The sequence below is a fragment of the Bufo bufo genome, chromosome 2 (assembly GCF_905171765.1).
Source record: "Bufo bufo chromosome 2, aBufBuf1.1, whole genome shotgun sequence".
Lineage (NCBI taxonomy): Eukaryota > Metazoa > Chordata > Amphibia > Anura > Bufonidae > Bufo > Bufo bufo.
Genome location: NC_053390.1, coordinates 417,174,320 through 417,195,091, shown reverse-complemented (window position 1 = coordinate 417,195,091; position 20,772 = coordinate 417,174,320). Strand labels below are relative to the sequence as shown.

The 20,772-nt window shown below is 44.4% G+C and overlaps 1 protein-coding gene across 1 annotated transcript in view; it reads right to left on the bottom strand.

The window, feature by feature from the left end:
• HSDL2 (hydroxysteroid dehydrogenase like 2) overlaps positions 1-20,772 on the bottom strand; it is a 49,385-nt gene that overhangs the window by 12,394 nt on the left and 16,219 nt on the right. Inside the window, exons 6-8 of the mRNA XM_040417316.1 lie at positions 8,063-8,166; positions 7,542-7,640; positions 4,541-4,735 (exon numbers count right to left, since the gene is read on the bottom strand). Of these exons, the coding sequence (XP_040273250.1) occupies positions 4,541-4,735; positions 7,542-7,640; positions 8,063-8,166 (398 nt within the window). The remainder of the gene's footprint in view (positions 1-4,540; positions 4,736-7,541; positions 7,641-8,062; positions 8,167-20,772) is intronic.

The following is a 20,772-nucleotide window of genomic DNA, read 5'->3' as shown; positions in this document are numbered from 1 at the left end:
GGTGACCCCCCTGAGAGCACAAAGGTCGACATTTTTGTGTCCCCAATCAGTGCTGGGAGAAAAGAGGGATACAATATGGGAGTATCCAGTGGCAGTATCCATATGCCACTAGATGGAGAATATCAGGCACCAGCGGGTACCGACTGTTGCCACGGACCACCTGTGAAGGAAGCCAAGGCATCTAGAGTTGTGGCGTAGTTGAAATACAGCATGCAAAGATGCATAGTGATTCCCCCGTTAATGGATCATTTGTAGAGGGTAATGCCACAGGAAGTATATGGCAAATGAGAGATGGAATAGCAACCAATGGTAGTGCAATCCCCCGGTTAGGGAAGGGGGTAGCGCGATAGTCAGAACCGCAATTTACGGAAGTGTAATTACCCACTCAATGGAGGGGGAAATTCCTACGGTAAGCACTGCGCTCAGTGGCAGTGCAATCACTCCACCTATGATAGGGAGTAACATATCCAGCAAGTACTGTAACCCGAGGTAGTGCAAATACATCACCCATCGAAGGGGGTAACGCACCCAGCAGGAACTTGCATATGACGAGTTCTGTACTCGGTGGGAAGTGCAATTATCCCAGCCCAGTAAGGGGGTAATGCGTACGTAAACACTGCGACAGCAGTGAGAATGCCATAATGCCACCTATACAAGAGGTTAATGTATGCTGACAATACTGAACCCAGTGGAACTGCAATTCCGCCACTCACAGAACGAGGGACACCTATGGCGGCATTGAGACCAATGCTAGTGCGGTCAGTCCACCTCAGGAAGGAGGCAATACCTAAAGTAAGCACTGTATCCAGTAGAAGTGTAAACAGCGCCTAAGGAAGGGGGTAATGCATACACCAGAACCGGCTAGCACGGACATAATCTTGGAAAAATGATCCGGATTCATGTCAGAGTCCGAATAACTATCCTGCTTCTGCCCGCTCGTGCGCAGTTCCACCTCTCAGCCTCTAGCCCATGGCTGTTGCAGGCTGTGCCGGTGTTGACATCACAACCAAACTACCCCGGAGGTGGAATGGAACTAAAGGTCTGCTTACCGGGGGATTGCGCAGACGGTGCTCTATTAACCAAACGACCCAGGAGGGTGGCTTGGGAACTTCCAGAGGTCATCCGTTGTGTTGCGCAGGAGGAGAAATATCAATCAGATGCCCCCGGAGGGTGGATGGGAAGTTTCAGTTGTCCTCAACTGGATTTGCGCAGTTGGAGCATTATCAACCAACCGGCCTCAGAGGGCGGATTGGGAATCCTTCAGATGCACTCCACTGGATTTGCGCAGGTGGAGCAATATCCACCAATGGCCCCGGGGTGCGATTGGGAGAACTGAGAGAAATCCTCCACTGTCCGGGATGGGGTACAGGCCCAGTTGGTACAGAAGACAGAGTGATCCTGCGGTGATGTGGGCTGAGGAGGGCAGGATCTGTATGGCGCATAATTATTTATTTTTTTGGTGAGGAACTAGCCTCATATGGAGAGAAGACAGGAAGGGCTGTATACTGCAATATTAAAGGCACATTGTGCTTGCAGATAGAAACCTAGAGTAAACAGGGGCCTTAAAGAGGTGGCTGTGCAGTAAGGGTTAAGCCGCCCAAGGACCGGGGCGGAGCCAGCGGGCTCCTGGGAAGATTCGCGCTAGAAAAATGGACCCACCCCCCCCATACCTGAGGGTGGAAGTTGCGGCCTAGAAGGTCGCAAAGCCGGGGGCTAAGTTATCACGCAAGCCGACCAGGACTCACCGCTAGTCAGAACACAGCGTACCTGGATCAATGTCCGGAATGCGGCCGCCTGTGTCCACTGACCGCGTAAGCCCATCGGAAGAGAAAATAGCGCGGCCGGAGGGAAAATAAAATAAATAAAATCGGTAGGCCGACTAGGTTATCCGTTCTGCCTACTCTCCTGGGACGGCATTAGCGGGTGCCCGAGAAGGATCCGCCGAGAAGGTGCGTCGATTGGCCGACTGGGAAGCCCACCCGATCGGTCGGAGAGCAGGGGGTCCGGAATAGGGTGCAGAAGGCGCCTGTTTGTTGAGGAATCCCCTTGAATGTCCCCTGTCCTGATATGTCTAGATCGGGGAGGGGAGACAGAAAATAAGATGTCGCCGCCGTGGAATGGGATTAATCCTTTCATTCTGAGGTGAGATGGGCGACGGGTGGAGGATTCGCTACCCCCTTAAGAAGGAGGCCATGTGTGAGGGGGACAGGGAGGGACAGTAATACTCACCTGTCTTCATCTGTGTTCTTCACCCTTAGTCTTGTACCAGCAGGACCACCCCACGACCGCTGGCACCAGGTGTCCAGGCAGAGAAGGGCTGGAGAGGAGGTGGCCCTCTTGCTGGCGGGAAGCAGGGAAGCGAGGCTGCCCTGGTCCGCTTTGTCTTCTTGGGGGAGGCAGGGCAGTGGAACAAGCAACACCGGCCAGCCTCCCAGGGAGACAGAGACGCATGCGAATCTGTGCCCCTTAACCTAAAGAAATAAAATAAAATAAAAACAAAATTGTAAAAGAGCCACCCTGCTATGCTCTCTCCAGGCTGAAGGGGGTATAGCCTGCAGGGGAGGAGTTATCACTTTTCAGCCTAGTGTCGCCTCCTAGTGGCAGCAAGCAGCTATACCCACGGTCCTGTGTCCCCCAATGATACCAGCGAGAAAATCAGAATGAGCAGTAATTTAAATGAACAAAATACAAGTTTGCTCTAGATCCTGCACACTCCTAGGCATCTCTGCTGATCCCATAAATGCTCGATTGGCGATAAATCTGGCAACTGGGCAGGCCAAGGAAGTGCTGCAATATGGCAGAGACATTTCTGGGTAGCCCTTGCTGTGTGTGGCTGAGCATTATCTGGATGACAAAATGCCGGTTGGAAGCCATGCCATGAGAGACCGCCTACAACACAGGGACCACTTTTAGTTTTTTTTCCCTAAGGGCCACTTTAAGTTCCCAATCCACTCCTGAGGACGGAAACAGTTGGTACAGTGCTAGGTTTTTTCCGTGAGCTCCATAGATGCTGAGGGAATAGGTGTGTGATACATTTACATTGAGGGAAAACCCCATTAACCCATATACAGCCGAGGACGCAGTCTAGTTTGGTACTTAAGGTTACAAGATTTTTTTCCCCTTTTTATCATCTCGACATTTCAAAAGCCATAACTCCCCCCCATCAACATAGCTGTATGTAGGCTTGTTTTATGCGGTAAAAGTTGTTACGTAATAATACCACAAAGGGGTTATTAATAATAATTTCAAGACTCTACTATATAGTGTATGTATATATATATATATATTTTTTTTTTTACACAACTAGTTAGCATATTCTAGTCAAAGTCAGATATCAACTTAAGGCCTCATACACATGGCCGTTGTTTTGGCGGCTCGGATGCGGACCCATTCACTTCAGAGGGGCCGCAAAAGATGCGGACAGCACTCCGTGTGCTGTCCGCATCCGTTGCTCCGTTCCATGGTCAACAAAAAAAAAATATAACCGGTCCTATTCTTGGCCGCGCTTTGCGGACAAGAATAGGCAGTTATATTAAAGGCTGTCCGTGCCGTTCCGAAAATTGTGGAACGTGCACGGATGCCATCTGTGTTTTGCGGATCCGCAATTTGAGGACTGCAAAACACACAACGGTCGTGTGCATGTAGCCTAAAAGTGGTAACAAATTCATAAAATTTGAAAAGAATGTTAATTAAAAGGAACCCGTTACCATGGAAATGCAGTACAGTCTGAAGGCAGCATGTTCTAGAGCAGAATAGAGTAGATATATAGGGAAAATATTTGTTTTAAAGGGGTTGTTCCATGAACAATATTCTACAGTTTTGAAACCAGCACAGGATCTGAATACTTTTGTAATTGCATGTAATTAAACATTTTGTATAGCCACAGAGTTATTCAATAAAATATATCTGTATAGTGCCACTTAATTTCTCATTTCTTTGTCCTGCTCACTGAGAAGGCCGCACATGCTCAGTTTCATCATTCAACTGCCTCCTGAGCTGTGATAGGGAGAGCTGAGACACGCCCCCTTAGATTCAGCAGAAAAGACACTCCCCTTGAGCTGCCAGCTTGATATAAATCCAGCAGAGCAATGAATGGGGAGATCTCTGGATCCATGTGAGGTGTACAGGGCTGGTTCTAGCTTTGTTAGAAAGAGATTGTCATGTACTACATGATGTCAGATTTCCATTTTTTACATTAATCATGGGATAACCCCTTTAAGTTGTCATTTTTTCATTTAAATCTCTGCTCTCTTTATGCTTAGGAGTCATGTGGGTGGACCTACTAAGTAATGGACAGCCTTCCCTGTATGCTTAGTCATGCAGAGTTAGCTGTCAACGCCGCCCACATGACACCCAAGTGTAAAAAGAGCAGAGATATAAATGTATGAATTGAAAGTGTTACTGAATCTTTTCCCATAAAGCTATATATCAATCTGCTCAGCACCTCCTGCTCTATAACATGCAGCCCGCAGATTACACAGCATTTTCATAGTGACAAGTTCCCATTCATATTATTGTGTACATGTCTAAAAGTTAGTACCTGGAGATACTGCATAGACATCAAAATCCTTGATCCCCTCAGATCTCAGTAACTCCTCATCAATTACAAAGTTTCCTGTATAATTCTTTGGCTTGGTCAAAATGGAGTATGCAGCATCAGCTATGATGTCAGTGGTCCTGCACTGCTTCTCCACCCCTGATCCTCCTAGCATATTCATAGCAGCTGTATGTATAGCTGTGAAAAGTAAGGAAAAACACAGTACTCATAATTCTAATCAATAGCCGACATACACCATATAGAAACAATGTGGTATAATGCTGGTAAATGGGAAAAGACAAGTGAAAGGCAAGATCAGTTTACCTCTGATCCAATTCTGCATATCATTATTGTATTTTGCACTTAATCCACAAGCACAGTGTTATGAATTATTTTACCTTTACGGCCGACAATTGAAGTACTTTGGAATTTATTTTTTTTATTGCTAACCATCATAATTCACCATCATGTTGAATAAGCTATAAGTGTTGTGCCAAGTTTAGAAATGATCCCCTATGGCTGGGGAGGTCTGATGGCTGGGATCCTCATTGATCCTGAGAAAAGGGTCTTGTTCCCCAAATACACTTTCCCTACAGCACCTCTAAAAGGTAAAAGCAAGCCTACAGCAACTCTCCCCCCATATTAGCCAAAGAGCAGCTACTACTCTGCAGGACTTAGTGCATGAATTACATAATAATCTATTTTAATACTATATACAGTAAATCGCCAAATTTGTGGCTGCTTGTAGCCGCCCCTCGCAATACCAGCTGATTATTGTTTAAGGCTAGGGCTACGCTGCGACTTTTTGTAGCGCACCTGATCGATTTTAACTATTTAAGTACAGCTGCAGTCCAAAGGAATGTTTTCAGTGTAATACAATCTTATGGACTGCAGCTGTAGATCAATAGTTAAAATCAATCAGTTGTGCTACAAATAGTTTCAGTGAAGCCCAGGCCTAAATGGTTTTAATTTGTTACATACTGTAAAGGTACATTTTCTAGCTGGATAGGTGATAAATATCTGATTGATCGCAGGGGGCTCCTGAGCCCACTGTTCTTTCTCATTGCACAGCTCGGCATCTATGAGGTAGATGGAAACAGCCGGGTACAGTACTTTGTCATGCAGCGGGGAGGAACAGGGACTCAGCAATTACACAATTATCACCCATCCTGTGCGGTAACCCCTTTAAGAAATTATATATGCATCAATGCACATAATTTATATTTACAACAGAGGGACCAAGTTTAATCATAGGCAAAATGTCCAGCCTTATCTTCAGCTTATGTCAATGAGGTGACTGAGATTTGGTCAAAAAGAAGGAATCACATTTATCTAATAAACTGACCTTACATATGCCCGCTACATATAGCAGTGCTGTTGATTTGAAAGGCAAAACTGAACAGAATTATTTCAAAATTAATTCAATCTAAATTATTACAAAAACCATATATCCATGGTTAACACTGAAAGAGGGGAATAATGTTAGTCTATACTCAAATTAAACAGAATTAGTGTTGAGCGAACTTGTGTTTTAAGTTTGGCGTATCGAAGAATCGAGTTATGGATTCTAAATTCCGTTGTGGTAGCGGAATCCATAACGCAATTCTTCGATAACCCGAACTTTAGACGCCGAACTTAAAACACAAGTTTGCTCAACACTAAACAGAATACCATAAATAAATCTATGTTACCTACTTTTATGCCCCCTAGTTGCTGAATGGATAGGAGTACATCAAGTATTCACAAGTTTAAAGATTACCATAATGACCTTGGACTTCTGAAATATTATCAAAAGGTATGTATATTGGAACATGGCTGACCATTATGAAAAGCTTATATTATGTCCAATCAAAAGGAAAACCGATATGCTGGAAGGAGGTATTTATAGAACAATTAAATGTGTAGATTTAATCTTAGCAGGACTCAATGCGTCTTAAGAGCTTTCCCTTTCAAACTGTATTGTGCTTCGATTTCTTACATGACAGTAAGAAGTGTTACATAACAGGCTGTTCTCTTCTAAATGCAGAATTTGATGGACATACCGGGACGCTGCCTTCATATTATGACATTCACATCGGTGTAATAATAGTGAGATTGATTGACTCTTGGTTACATATAGCAGTGCTGTTGAAAAACTGAGCAGAATTATTTCAAAAACCATATAGTGTATCCATGTTTAAAGGGAACCTGTCACCTGGATTTTGTGTATAGAGCCGAGGACATAGGTTGCTAGATGGCCGCTAGCACATCCGCAATATCCAGTCCCCATAGCTCTGTGTGCTTTTATTGTGTAAAAAAAACAATTTGATACATATGCAAATTAACCTGAGAGGAGTCCTGTCCGTGACTCATCTCAGGGACAGGACTCATCTCAGGTTAATTTGCATATGTATTAAACGTTTTTTTTTTTTTTTTACACAATAAAAGCACACAGAGCTATGGGGACTGGGTATTGCGGATGTGCTAGTGGCCATCTAGCAAACCAGGTCCTCCGCTCTATACACAAAATCCCGGTAACAGGCTCCCTTTAAAAGGTAGCCTGTCATACTAAACCTGGTGTCTGAGCAGCAGGCAGCATGCTATAGAGCAGGAGGAGATGAGTTGATCTATATCATTAAAAAAAATAAAAAATTATATATATAATATTCAGTTTAATTTGTATTTTATTCATTTATATTCCTGCCCATTCTGGGCTTTGAAGTAAGGGAGGTGGTCCTATCAGTGATTGACAGCTACCTTTATATACACAGTCATAGAGGGAAGACTGTCAATCACTGATAGGACTGCCTGCTTGTCTTTAAAGCCCAGAATGAGCAGGAATATAAATGAATAAAATACAAGTTTTACTGAATCTTTTCACATAAAACTATATATTAACCTGCTCAGCTCCTCCTGCTCTATAACAGCTGCCTGCACATTATTTTTTATTGTGAAAAGTTCCCTTTAACTAAGAACAAAGAAAGGAGCAGAGAAAGTGAAGACAGTAATAACAAGAACATGTTACCCGTTTTAGGCCACAAAGCATTGACAGCAATTTCCCCCTTAAATTCTTCGGCCATCCCAAGAACACACATGGACATTCCATACTTTGCCATAGTGTACGCTAAAAGAAAAAAAAAAGTCCTTGAAATTGAGAGACCGTTAATGAGCACATACATATAGAGCAGATAGAAAGACCAGTGACCACAGCACACGTTCTAGATGATTTCCGTTATATCCATCAGGTCATTCTACCGATTCCTTGGCCTCTCTGATGTGATGTACGTTACGTCACACATACGTGTACTGATTTATTTAGACAACTGGCATACCATCCTGGAGGCACACAGTCATTGCCAGCCTAAAGATGGACATTGCCATACATATGCTGCCATTTTCATAATAAATACATTTTCTTATTTGCCACATCATAATGCTGATGTTCATTAATGAATGGACAATTTCTAAAGACCATGGAAAGCCATGGAGGATCATGGAAATCTGTAGGATTGGCTAGTTGCTATAAACTGTCCAACTAGAACTTACCACAGTGATTTTTGAACCAGGCTGGGTTCAGGTTCAGAGGAGGGCTGAGATTGAGGATATGTGCTACTTTGCTTCTTTTCAAGTAAGGGATGCAGACTTTTGATCTGAGTAATAAGTGAAATTACAAATTTTATGGAAAAACCAAGCAAAATAGATAACATACATATCAATGTTAAAAGGGAGATTTTCCAGGATTTTCATATTAATGGCCTATCCTCAAGATAGGTCATCAATAGGAGATTGGTGGGGGTCCGACCCGTCACCCCAGCTAATCAGCTATTAGGTCCAATAAAAGCCACGGCCTCCTCACAGCTCACCAAGCACAGTGCAGTCCATTTGATAGTGACTGTACTTGGTATACAAGCTCAGCTCCATTCACTTAAATGGGTTGCACTGTGCCTAGGCCATGGGACCCATGAAATTTATGTCACATGGCCTAGGAAGAGGCATCTTCATACAGCTGATCAGTGGAGGTGAAGGGAATCCTGAGGATAGGCCATCAATATAAAAATACGGAAAACCCCTTTGAACTTTTAAAGGATTGTAGGGTTTGTGATAAATGTTACAAGCTTAAAGGAATTGTCCAGGGTTAGACAGGTGAGGCATGGTTTTTGGAAGGAAGCAGTCATGTTTTTGTAACCCGCCATAAACCCTTTAGCAGCTTTCCAACTAGGCATGGTATGTATCCAACATCTATCTTACCCCAGTCCCACATTAATAAGTCTGTTTGGCATTGAGGATTAAGTGCCTATCCTCATGGCGGGTGTTACGGTGGAATTTTCCTGTGGACAGCCCTCACCTCTGCCTCCCATTGAAATGCATGGGAGGCAGAAAGGACATAGCTGCCGTCAGGTTTTTGGTTTAATTTTCGCACGGCTGTCTGCACCAAGATCCGCTGTAAAATCAGTTGTACGAACAGGCCCTTAATTAATCTACTACCAACCAATGCTGGTACCGATTATCACTGGGGAAGCAAGTGTTTGGACTGGTGAATATATAACTTGTCTGATAGGTTTCCATTAAGTGCAAGGCTGTGTGAACAGAGTGCAATTTTTGCTTTTCAACTGTATCCTTAGCAAAAGGAAACCATAAAGAAAAGACTTATACTTCTTAAAAAGGGTTTCCAGTACTTTAAAGGGGATGTCCCGTTAAAATAACTTATGTCCTCATTCAAAGGATAGGGAAAATGTGTTTGTTCGGTGGAGGTCTGACTCGTGGGGCCCCCGCCAATCACAAGAACAGGGGTCCATGTTCTCCTGTTAGATTGTATAAGCAGACACAAAACCTTTACTGTAAAATACGCAAACCACTTCTCTAGCCATAGCCGTTACATGCTGCAGCAGTAGCCGTTACCACTAGGGGTGACTCTAATAGGTTTCCTCCTTTTTATACATCTACGGAAAAAAAATTCTGATGGTCAGAAAAGGCATTCTCTCTCACCGACTGTCGCCATAAACAATCACTTTTAAATTAGTTTGGCTAGCAAAACAAACCATTATGGCAAACCAGGGTAAGCTGGCTGCATGGTTCTGGGGCTGCACTGAAGTAGGTGTAGGATATGTATTTTTCATGGCTTTGTGCTTATTTAATAACACCTGATCACACATGAGGCCTGTGCATCATTTGTATCTGCATTTTATAAATGACAATATTTTTTTAAAATCAAGGACGCTACAAAACTCAAAGAATAAAACACATAATGTGTGTCAAATACATTGTACCAATGTAAAGTACAATCATTCCACAAAAAATAAGCCCTCACACAGCTGTATGGAAAACAATAAAGGGGTTTTATTGTGCAAGCAAGCAAGTAGTAGAACATAATAAAAACGACTGTATTTTGCGCCCTATAAAGGCGCACCTAGGTTTTAGAGAAGGACAATAAGAAAATGTTTTCATTAGATCTCAGATCAGACCCCCAATGTGAATTAGATCTCAGCTCACCGCCCCAGACCCCCAATGTTAATAAGACCCTCAATCAGACCTCTGATCAAACCAACAAGCAGACCTCAGCCAGAACCCAATGTGAATGCCCCCCAATCAGACCTCAGATAAGAGCCCCAATATAAATAAGACCCCCCCCCATTCAGACATCAGATCAGCCACGGGGGGGGAGGTGTCTTATGGTGAGAAAAATACGGTATATTAATTTGGCATCTTCGTAGTTGTACTGATCCAAGGAATATGTAGGTTATCATGTTATTTATACCACAAAGTGAACACTATAAATCCCTAAAAATAGTGTTGACATTGCTATTTTTTTCTATCCCTTAATTACTTAATACATTATAGGTACCCCAAAATGGTTCCTATAAAAACTACAACTCATGCTGCAAAATTTAGGTGTCATACAACTAAACTGAATAATAAAAAAAAAAAAATGTTAAGGGGTTAAAACGCACCCGAGTTGTGTGCCAACAATTTTTGTTGGAGACTAATTTAAAATGTGTCAATAAAAAAAAAATAAATAATAATAATAATAATAAGAATAATAATAATAAGAATAATAAGAATACACATTTTAAAGGAGGAGTAGGAAGAAAGGGAAAGATCCTAAAGGGAGGTCGACTGATCCTACGATTTTGTTCTCCAAAACAATACAATACAACTTTGTGGCCACATCACTGCTGAGATCAGTCATTGGCTGCAGCAGAGCAGCATGCCCACACAGCGTCAGATGTAAACACTGCAGGGACCGGAACATGGAGACACCAGAGGCAATGTAGAGGACCAGACAAGTATGAATCATGAGCTTAGGCTACTTTCACACTAGCATTTTAGTTTTCCGGTATTAAGTTCCGTCATAGGGGCTCAATACCGGAAAAAACACTTCTGTTTTGCCCCCATTCCTTGTCGGAAAGCAAACTTGTATTTTGCTTTCTGTCCTGGGATGCGCAGCAAGACTCATCCGGCAAGATCCCTAATGCAAGTCAATGGGGACGGATCTGTGTTCTCTGCCACAATAGAAAACTGATCCGTCCCCCGTTGACTTTCAATGGAGCTCATGACGGATCCGTCTTGGGTATATTAAAGATAATACAACCGGATCCGTTCATAACGGATGCAGACGGTTGTATTATCAGTAACGGAAGCGTTTTTGCTGAACCCTGCCGGATCCAGTAAAAACGCTAGTGTGAGTAGCCTTAGTGAGGCAGGCTGCTGTCATTATTACTGAAGAACCCCTTTAAAGGCAGCAGCCTGTTGTCTCTGGTATAGTTCATGTATGAAAGGAAAACCAGGTTCTTTTATACTCTGCAGGGTCAATGAGTTTCTTCAAACTGTTTATTCCAATCTGACATCTTTAAGAAGCAATTGAAAAGCAGATGCATGCAAGTAATATTAGATCTCAGTCATGGGCATTCTTTTACAAATTGAGATAATTGTATATAGACAAGGTATACAAGCATGCTCTATTATGCAGATCTAAAGTGATTATTCTAATCTGCTGAAAGCTGAAGTGTTCTGCATTTAATAAATTCACAACAAAGTGACAAAACATCAAATAACTAATGCTAATCAGTTTAAGGCTACTTTCACTCTGGCGTTTTGGTTTCCGTTTGAGATCCGTTCAGGGCTCTCACAAGCGGACCAAAACGGATCAGTTTTGCCCTAATGCATTCTGAATGGAAAAGGATCCGCTCAGAATGCATCAGTTTGCCTCCGTTCCGTCTCCACTCCGCTCTGGAGGCGGACACCAAAACGTTGTCTGCAGCGTTTTGTGGTCTGCTTGACGAAACTGAGCCAAACGGATCCTGGCACACAATGTAAGTCAATGGGGACGGATCCGTTTTCCCTGACACAGTAAAAAACTGATCTGTCCCCCATTGACTTTCAATGGTGTTCAAGACAGATCCGTCTTGGCTAATGTTAAAGATAATACAAACGGATCCGTTCTGAATGGATGCAGACGGTTGTATTATCTGAACGGATCCATCTGTGCAGATCCTTGATGGATCCGCATCAAACGCGAGTGTGAAAGTAGCCTAAAATGCAAGTTGCATCCCAAACCAAGCTTATCTAGTGGATCACCAAATGTGAAATTACAAATAAGCCTGGATTCACATCAATTTTTTCCCATCCATTTAAACGTATACGTTCAATGGATGCCTCTGACTGATGCCATACAGTGGCATCCGTTTACCATAGAGTTCCATTGTGGGGGGAAAGTATAAAATGTGATGTGAACCCACTCTTAAATTATCTGCATCCAAATCATTAAAAGGGTGTATTAAGGTATCTTTATACAAGGCGAGTGTAAAGTATCCTTAAAACAAGCGAAAATATTATTGAGCAGTGTAAAAGCATCTCTTCCTCAGTATATGGAGGAGCAATAGTTATACCATTGCTCTTCCCTATACTGAATCATTGTTTGCCGGCAGGAGAACTTGATTAGACACCACGATCTGCTGCCTGCAAATGATTTTTTAACCTGTCAAAAGATTTAGATTGTCCGATGAACAATGATCGCTAACAAGTGTTACTGAACGCTCATTAGCGATCATCTGCCAAAAATCAGCAGGTGTAATTAGTAGGCGATATGGCCTAAAATCTATATTGCAATATAATTTTAAGCATGTGCGATATGCGATATATATTGTTTTCTATATTTGGGGGGGGGGGGGGGGGTTAATTTATTTATTTTTTACACTTTTTATTTAATAACCATTAGCCTCCTTAAGGGCTAGAACCCTTGTCATTTTCACCCTAATAGAGCTCTATTAGGGTGAATAGGACTTTACACTCTGCCTGTTGCCCTGTGCTTTGTGCCCAGCCTCTCATGTGCCCCCCAGCCTCTGATCAGCCCCCTCTGGTAACTCAAACCCACCCCTCCCTCCCTCCCCAGTATTAATCATTGGTGGCAGTGGCCACAGGGTCCCCCCCCCCCTCCATCATTGGTGGCAGTGGGCAGTTCCGATCGGAGTCCCAGCAGTGTAATGCTGGGGCGCCGATCGGTTACCATGGCAGCCAGGATGCTACTGAAGTCCTGGCTGCCATGGTATGTTAGTGAGCAGCATTATATTCACGTGCGCCGTGGCCGCCGGGCGCTCCTTCTCATAGGTCTGTGTGGCGCATTGCTAATGCTATAAGCATTAGCAATGCGCTGCACAGACAGAAGAAGGAGCGACCGGCGGCCACGGCGCACGCGAGTATAATGCTGCTCACTAACATACCATGGCAGCCAGGACTTCAGTAGCGTCCTGGCTGCCATGGTAACCGTTCGGAGCCCCTGCATTACACTGCTGGGACTCCGATCGGAACTGCCCACTGCCATCAATGCAGAGACTGAAGAACATTCCCGGCACCCGACCTCTGACAGGACGCTGTGATCCGCGCGATTAACCCCTCAACTGAGGGGTTAATTGCGGCGGATCGCAGCGTGCAGTCATAGGGGCCGGGATATAGCCGGCACATGAACGCTACGTTGGTATTCAGGCATTCATTGGTGGCGCAGTGGCCACAGTCCCTCCCCTCCTCCTCCTACTCTGTTCTTTTTGGTGGCCAGCGGCAGCCGCGCACAGTGGGGGGACGGGGGGACTCCCTCTTTCTCCACTGTGCCGGCTCTGGAGAACATGGTGCGTGCCGAGAGCGCGATCATTCACTACCGGTCATATCGCGGTCCGGCGATATGCACAAAATCCATATCGTGGCACAAATTTATATCGCATATATATCGCCCACCCCTAGGTGTAATACACCCTTAACCTCTAACCTGAATTTTGAGGGTTTCTATCTGCTATCTCGTCTATTACACTGCCGGATTTTTGGGAACACGTGTTCGTTTGGCGTGTGTAAGGGAAGTATTACACCTGCAGATAAGCATTACGTGTTCCTTCCCAACAATTGCCTGCTCGTCAGTGAAGGAGATCACTGCATTTACATACAGCGATCTCCTCCACAGTATGGGGAGGAGCGATCACTAATGCCATCACTTGTCCCCATACTGTATCATTGCTTGCGGGCAGCAGAACATGATTAGACGGCACGACCTGCCGCCAGCAAACAATGATTGTGTTTGCTCATTCATAGGGTAATCGTCGGCACTTTTACACAGGCAGATAATCGCTAACAAGCATTCTTATGAACGCTTGATAGCAATGATCTGCAGGTCTAATACGGCCCTAATTGTGCTACAAAAAATTATGCCTCAATAAGCTGCATTCTTCCCAAATTGGAGTGTGTAAACCTAACTTAACTAGGGCTCTCTTGTTTATTGTACAGCCTTTTGTCCCAAATAAACCAGATGCATAAACTGTAAGGTTGGAAATACAGGTTGCTTTTGATGCAGTGTAAGGTGCAGGAGAAGGGAGAAGTCCTTTCTTTAGATTTCCCATTCCTATGGAATCCACTCCTGGCTTTGCCTCAGAATTCTTCACCAAAAATGAACAAACGTTGCATGTAGGGCTGCAGTAAACGATTATTCTATCGATTATTTTAACAATTAATCAAGTATTCTAATAAGAAAAAATGAATTAATAGACTGTTTTCTTTTATAAAAACTCAGACCCCCTGCCATCAGTCCCCAACACCTTTCGTTCCCCTTGTGTGATCAGGCCAAGTGCTTCAGTTCCCCCCAGTGCCATCGGCTCCACTCTCCCAGTGCCTTCAGCTCTCCCCCACCCCAGAGCCAGCAGCCCCCCCCCCCCCCCCCCCTTGTGCCAACAGCTCTCCCCTGCTCCTCCTGACACCCGCAGTACACAGCATCATTGGTTGCTATGACGCTGTGCACTCCAGGCACCCGTCCTTAGTTGCACCAACTTACCTTTCCAGCAGGGGCGCCGCCGACACTCCAGAGTGGATGTGCTGTGGAGTGTCCGGAGGCCCCCTGCTGGAAAGGAGAGTATTGCGGGCCAGCGGGAGACCACGGAGCGGGAGTAATAGCAGGCGCTTCACTCCCGCTCCACAGTCACGTGACACAAATGAATCTTCGATGACAAAAATTTGCATAGAGGATTTTTTTTGTGTCTAATTACTTGATTCAATCGAGTAATCGTTTCAGCCCTAGTTGCATGTGTGATACTGGCCGAAGGCTAGGACGTCACTGTGATCCTACAGGGACCTGAAACGATCGGTAAGGGAACAGTGGCGCTGGAATGGCATGACTGGACAGGGGAGTGCAATTTTATTTTATTTTTTGGCACATGTTATGGGCAGGTATTAAATTAGCTGCTAGGCCAGACAACCCCTTTATGGTAACATCTGAAAGCAGTGGATTTTGGGTCAGAATAAATGTCAATATAAATGCAATGTGAAACTGCTAGAAAGTAGTGCAATTTTGGAAATTGGGGAGATTTATCAAAAAACTGGTGCAAACTAAAAACTTAGTTGCCCATAGCAACAAATTAGATTCCACCTTTCATTTTTCACAGCTCCTTTGGAAAACGAAAGGATTAATTTGATTGGCTGCTATGGGCAACAAAGTCAGATTTACTTTGTAACAGTTTTAATAACTAACTATTTCCCAATATGTATTTGCAAAAATACTTAAAGGGGTTCTGCACTTTGTTTTAACTGATGATCTATCCTCTGGATAGATCATCAGCTTCAGATCAGCTGTTTGAGAAGGCAGCCGCGCTTCAGTAGCGCCGCGGCCTTCTCACTGTTTACCGCCGGCCCAGTGACGTCACGACTAGTATCAACTAGCATGGGCGGGGCTAAGCTCCATTCAAGTGAACAGAGCTTAGCCCCGCCCACGCTAGTTGATACTTGTCGTGACGTCACTAGGCCGGCGGTAAACAGTGAGAAGGCCGCAGCGCTACTGGAGCGCGGCTGCCTTATCAAACAGCTGATCGGCGGGGGTCCCGGGTGTCGGACCCCCGCCGATCAGAAGCTTATGATCTATCCAGAGGATAGATAATCAGTTAAAACAAAGTGCAGAACCCCTTTAACTGCAAGGGCTCTTCACAAGAGGCTAGCATTATTAACTTTGCACAACCCCTTTAAATGTTGATATTGCCAGAAAACCCCTTTGAGACAAAAAGGTTAGTTTCAAAGGCTATGTACACCTTTGGGGGGTCACATTTTTTTTTTATATATTGCATTTTACATATTTTGAGCTAAAATCATTTTTTCAATTGGTCTTTATTAAAAATATGGAATCCTTTCCATCCCCACCCCCATACATAGCGGAGATCCTTTACTACCTGCATGTGGATTTTCTGTCTTTTCTGTCATCTGGGGAGCTGACTCTCTGACATTATAAACACACATTATAGCTCAGTTCTTATCTTACTGATAAGAATGTGGCTTAAAAGGGAACCTGTCACCTCCAAAAGTGATATAAAACTGCCAGTTTACCTTATAGCAGCCCCCAGTCTGTTATGGATCATGTGTGCGAGCCAGAAATTCAATAATCCATACTTGAGAAAAATGCCTTTTTAATCTCCATGAGCGCTCTGTTTCCTGTGAGCTTGAAGTCAAGGGGGCAGCGGCCTCCTTGCTTCAAATCAAGCAAAGCCCGCCTCTTACCCATCCCCTCTTGACTGTGATTTACATATTTTCTATTCCTTGGGATCGCGCAAGTCTGGCGCCTGTGCATTGCGCCCCTTGTGACTGCACAATCCTGTCTCGGGCTCCCGCAGTCAGCCGGGCATAATTTTCTCACTGCACATGCGCCGGCTAGATTCGGCGTGCGCATGCGCGCGCCGGCAAGAATCAACATGCGTGCCCGCGAGGTATAATTACAGCTCAAGTGTGATCACTGGCTGCAAGAGCAGGAGAACTCAAGTCAGTGATCACGCTCGCGCTGTGAATATACCTTGCCGGCACGGGTGCGCACGCTGATTCTTGCCGATACTGGCAGTTTTATATCACTTTTGGAGGTGATAGGTTCCCTTTAAATAAAAGTGTTTATGACCTCTCAGTTTAGAGATAAGGGTTATTAGATGACCAGCACAAAGTGAAAGTGAATGTACCAGTCACACAGTTAGGCTACTTTCACACTAGCGTTCGGGTGTCCGCTTGTGAGCTCCGTTTGAAGGGGCTCACAAGCGGCCCCGAACGCATCCGTCCAGCTCTAATGCATTCTGAGTGGACGCGGATCCGCTCAGAATGCATCAGTCTGGCAGCGTTCAGCCTCCGCTCCACTCAGCAAGCGGACACCTGAACGCTGCTTGCAGCGTTCGGGTGTCCGCCTGGCCGTGCGGAGGCAAGCGGATCCGTCCAGACTTACAATGTAAGTCAATGGGGACAGATCCGTTTGAAGATGACACAATATGGCTCAATCTTGAAACGGATCCGTCCCCCATTGACTTTCAATGTAAAGTCTGGACGGATCCGTTCAGGCTACTTTCACACTTAGAATTTTTTTTAAACTACAATGCAGACGGATCCGTTCTGAACGGATCCAAACGTCTGCATTATAGGAGCGGATCCGTCTGAGCAGACATCAGACGGACCCGCTCTAAACGGTAGTGTGAAAGTAGCCTTAGAAAAAACATTTAACCCTTTGTGACAGAATGGCTCAATATTTTTAATAAAGGCCAATTGAAAATATGATTTTAAACAAAATTGTGTAAAATGCAATCATAAACAAAAATTCCCTCCCAAAGTGTTCATGGCCTTTAAACCAGCACATTAGTCAAGAACCCTCTGTATCTCACATCCCATCCTTTTAGTATAGTAAAGGTTCAATTAGATATGTCAGAGCCATGAAAATACTGCAGGCTGCAACTGCCATCTGTACGGCTAAAACTGAAGACCTTTATGTGAAGAGGTTAAGTGACCAATATAGTGACTGATATACCCTCATGCGTCTGGTTTCTGCCTTTGTGTACCTCCCATGATAATACTTCTGTCACAGCCACAATTTGCTTACATTGTGCAATTTTACAGAGGATCAAGACAGCCTAAATGAATAATCTTAATATTCTGAAAGGGTAATATTTCTTTATCATAGCCTGGTGTCTTTATATATGTTGCTAAAACATTGCTAATCTGACCTGTATAATGCTGCAATAAATAGTATAGGAGCCTGACCTGATGGCTCCGAGCCATTCTCAGAGTAATGTATTCTTAGAGATGCATAATGGAAGGCATGTGATCAGCGCGGTCTCATATGAATACATTAAATAGCACATCTAACAAGGAATTCATTTTTTTGTTCACGTTATCTAGAGGGGCATTTCGTATACCTTTCCTTTTATTCCGATACTAAATAATGCTAAATACACTTCACGTTGAAGAGTTGTTCAAATCCATTTCATTAAATAGCAGCACTCCAGCACATTTCATCTCGGACGATTTTAGAATTCTGCACACAATGCGCTCTGGTTATTCTGATTATTTATATTGCCTTGTTCCTCCAGCTGGCAAAAGCAGCGACATATGAAACAGTGTAAAGACACTTCAGTGCATTATCATTTTAATAAATGTGTCAAAGCACTCCACATTGTGTTTTCTAATGACGCTCCGCACACAAAAGACACCGAATTCAGATGGTAAAACGCATATAAAAAGGCTTTTTCTTCCTTAAGAAGAACACGGCTTGTTGTAAACCGTATTTAACATCTTCAAAAGATGCATTGTTTGTCAGACGCCGAAGGTTATGTTGGGGGTTAATTAACTAGAATATTTTATTTCCTGCATAGTTTAAAGAGAGTATGGTGTGAAAGTCCCAGAAAAAAAAATGATGCAGAATTAATAGAAATCTGGACACATATCAACACAATGCGGCTATACACTTACCAAAGAACACTCCCCCCCCCAGCTAAAATGGCACTTATCAGATTTCATCTACTGCTCTATGCAGATTATCAACACTTTGGCCTGAATTTGAGCATATCTAGATAGAACATGTATCTCTTGACCGAACTGTAAAAAGAATATTTATTCGTAGACATTATATACACTGTACAAAAATATAAACGCAACACTTTCGGTTTTGCTCCCATTTTGCATGAGCTGAACTCAAAGATCTGAAACATTTTCTACATACACAAAAGACCCATTACTCTCAAATATTGTTCACAAATCTGTCTAAATCTGTGTTGGTGAGCTCTTCTCCTTTGCCGAGATAATCCATCCCACCTCATAGGTGTGGCATATCAAGGTGATGATTAGACAGCGCGAATATTGCACAGGTGTGCCTTAGGGCTCTTTCACACCTGCGTTATTGTCTTCCGGCATAGAGTTCCGTCGTCGGGGCTCTATGCCGGAAGAATCCTGATCATGATTATTCTAATGCATTCTGAATGGAGAGAAATCCGTTCAGGATGCATCAGGATGTCTTCAGTTCCGGAACGGAACGTTTTTTGGCCGGAGAAAATACCGCAGCATGCTGCGCTTTTTGCTCCGGCCAAAAATCCGGAACACTTGCCGCAAGGCCGGATCCGGAATTAATGCCCATTGAAAGGCATTGATCCGGATCCGGCCTTAAGCTAAACGTCGTTTCGGCGCATTGCCGCATCCGACATTTAGCTTTTTCAGAGTGGTTACCATGGCTGCCGGGACGCTAAAGTCCTGGCAGCCATGGTAAAGTGTAGTGGGGAGCAGGGGAGCAGTGTACTTACCGTCCGTGCGGCTCCCCGGGCGCTCCAGAGTGACGTCAGGGCGCCCCAAGCTCATGGATCATATGGATCACGTCATCCATGCGCATGGGGCGCTCTGACGTCATTCTGGAGCGCCCGGGGAGCCGCACGGACGGTAAGTATACCGCTCCCCCGCTCCCCACTACTACTATGGCAACCAGGACTTTAATAGCGTCCTGGGTGCCATAGTAACACTGAACGCATTTGGAAGACGGTTCCGTCTTCAAATGCTTTCAGTACACTTGCGTTTTTCCGGATCCGGAGTGTAATTCCGGCAAGTGGAGTACACGCCGGATCCGGACAACGCAAGTGTGAAAGAGGCCTTAGACTGCCCACAATAAAAAGACCACTCTGAAATGTGCACAGTTTTGCCTTACTGGGCGGTCGGTCGGTCAGAAAACCAGTCAGTATCTGGCAGTGCCTCTCGCAGTGCAACACATCTCCGTCGCATAGAGTTGATCAGGTTGTTGATTGTGGCCTGTGGAATGTTGGTCCACTCCTCTTCAATAGCTGTGCGAAGTTGCTGAATATTGGCAGGAGCTGGAACACGCTGTCGTATACGCAGATCCAGAGCATCCCAAACATGCTCAATGGGTGACATGTCCAGTGAGTATGCTGGCCATGCAAGAACTGGAATGTTTTCAGCTTCCAGGAATTGTGTACAGATACTTGGAATATGGAGTCGTGCATTATCATGCTGCAACATGAGGTGATGGTCATGGATGATTGGCACAACAATGGGCCTCAGGATCTCGTCACGGTATCTCTGTGCATTCAAAATGCACCTGTGTTCGTTGTCCATAACATACACCTGCCCATACCATAACCCCACCGCCACCATGGGCAACAAGATCCACAATGTTATCATCAGCAAACCACTCACCCACACACGCTATCTGCCCTGAACAGTGAAAACCGGGACTCATCTGTGAACAGAATGCCTCTCCAACGTACCAGACGCCATAGAATGTGAGCATTTGCCCACTCAAGTCGATTACGATGACGAGCATGCAGATGAGCTTCCCTGAGACGGTTTCTGACAGTTTGTGCAGAAATTCTTTGGTTGTGCAAACCGATTGTTGCTGCAGCTGTCTGGGTGGCTGTTCTCAGACGGTCATGGAGGTGAACATGCTGGATGTGGAGGTCCTGGGCTGGTGTGGTTACACGTGGTCTGCGGTTGTGGTT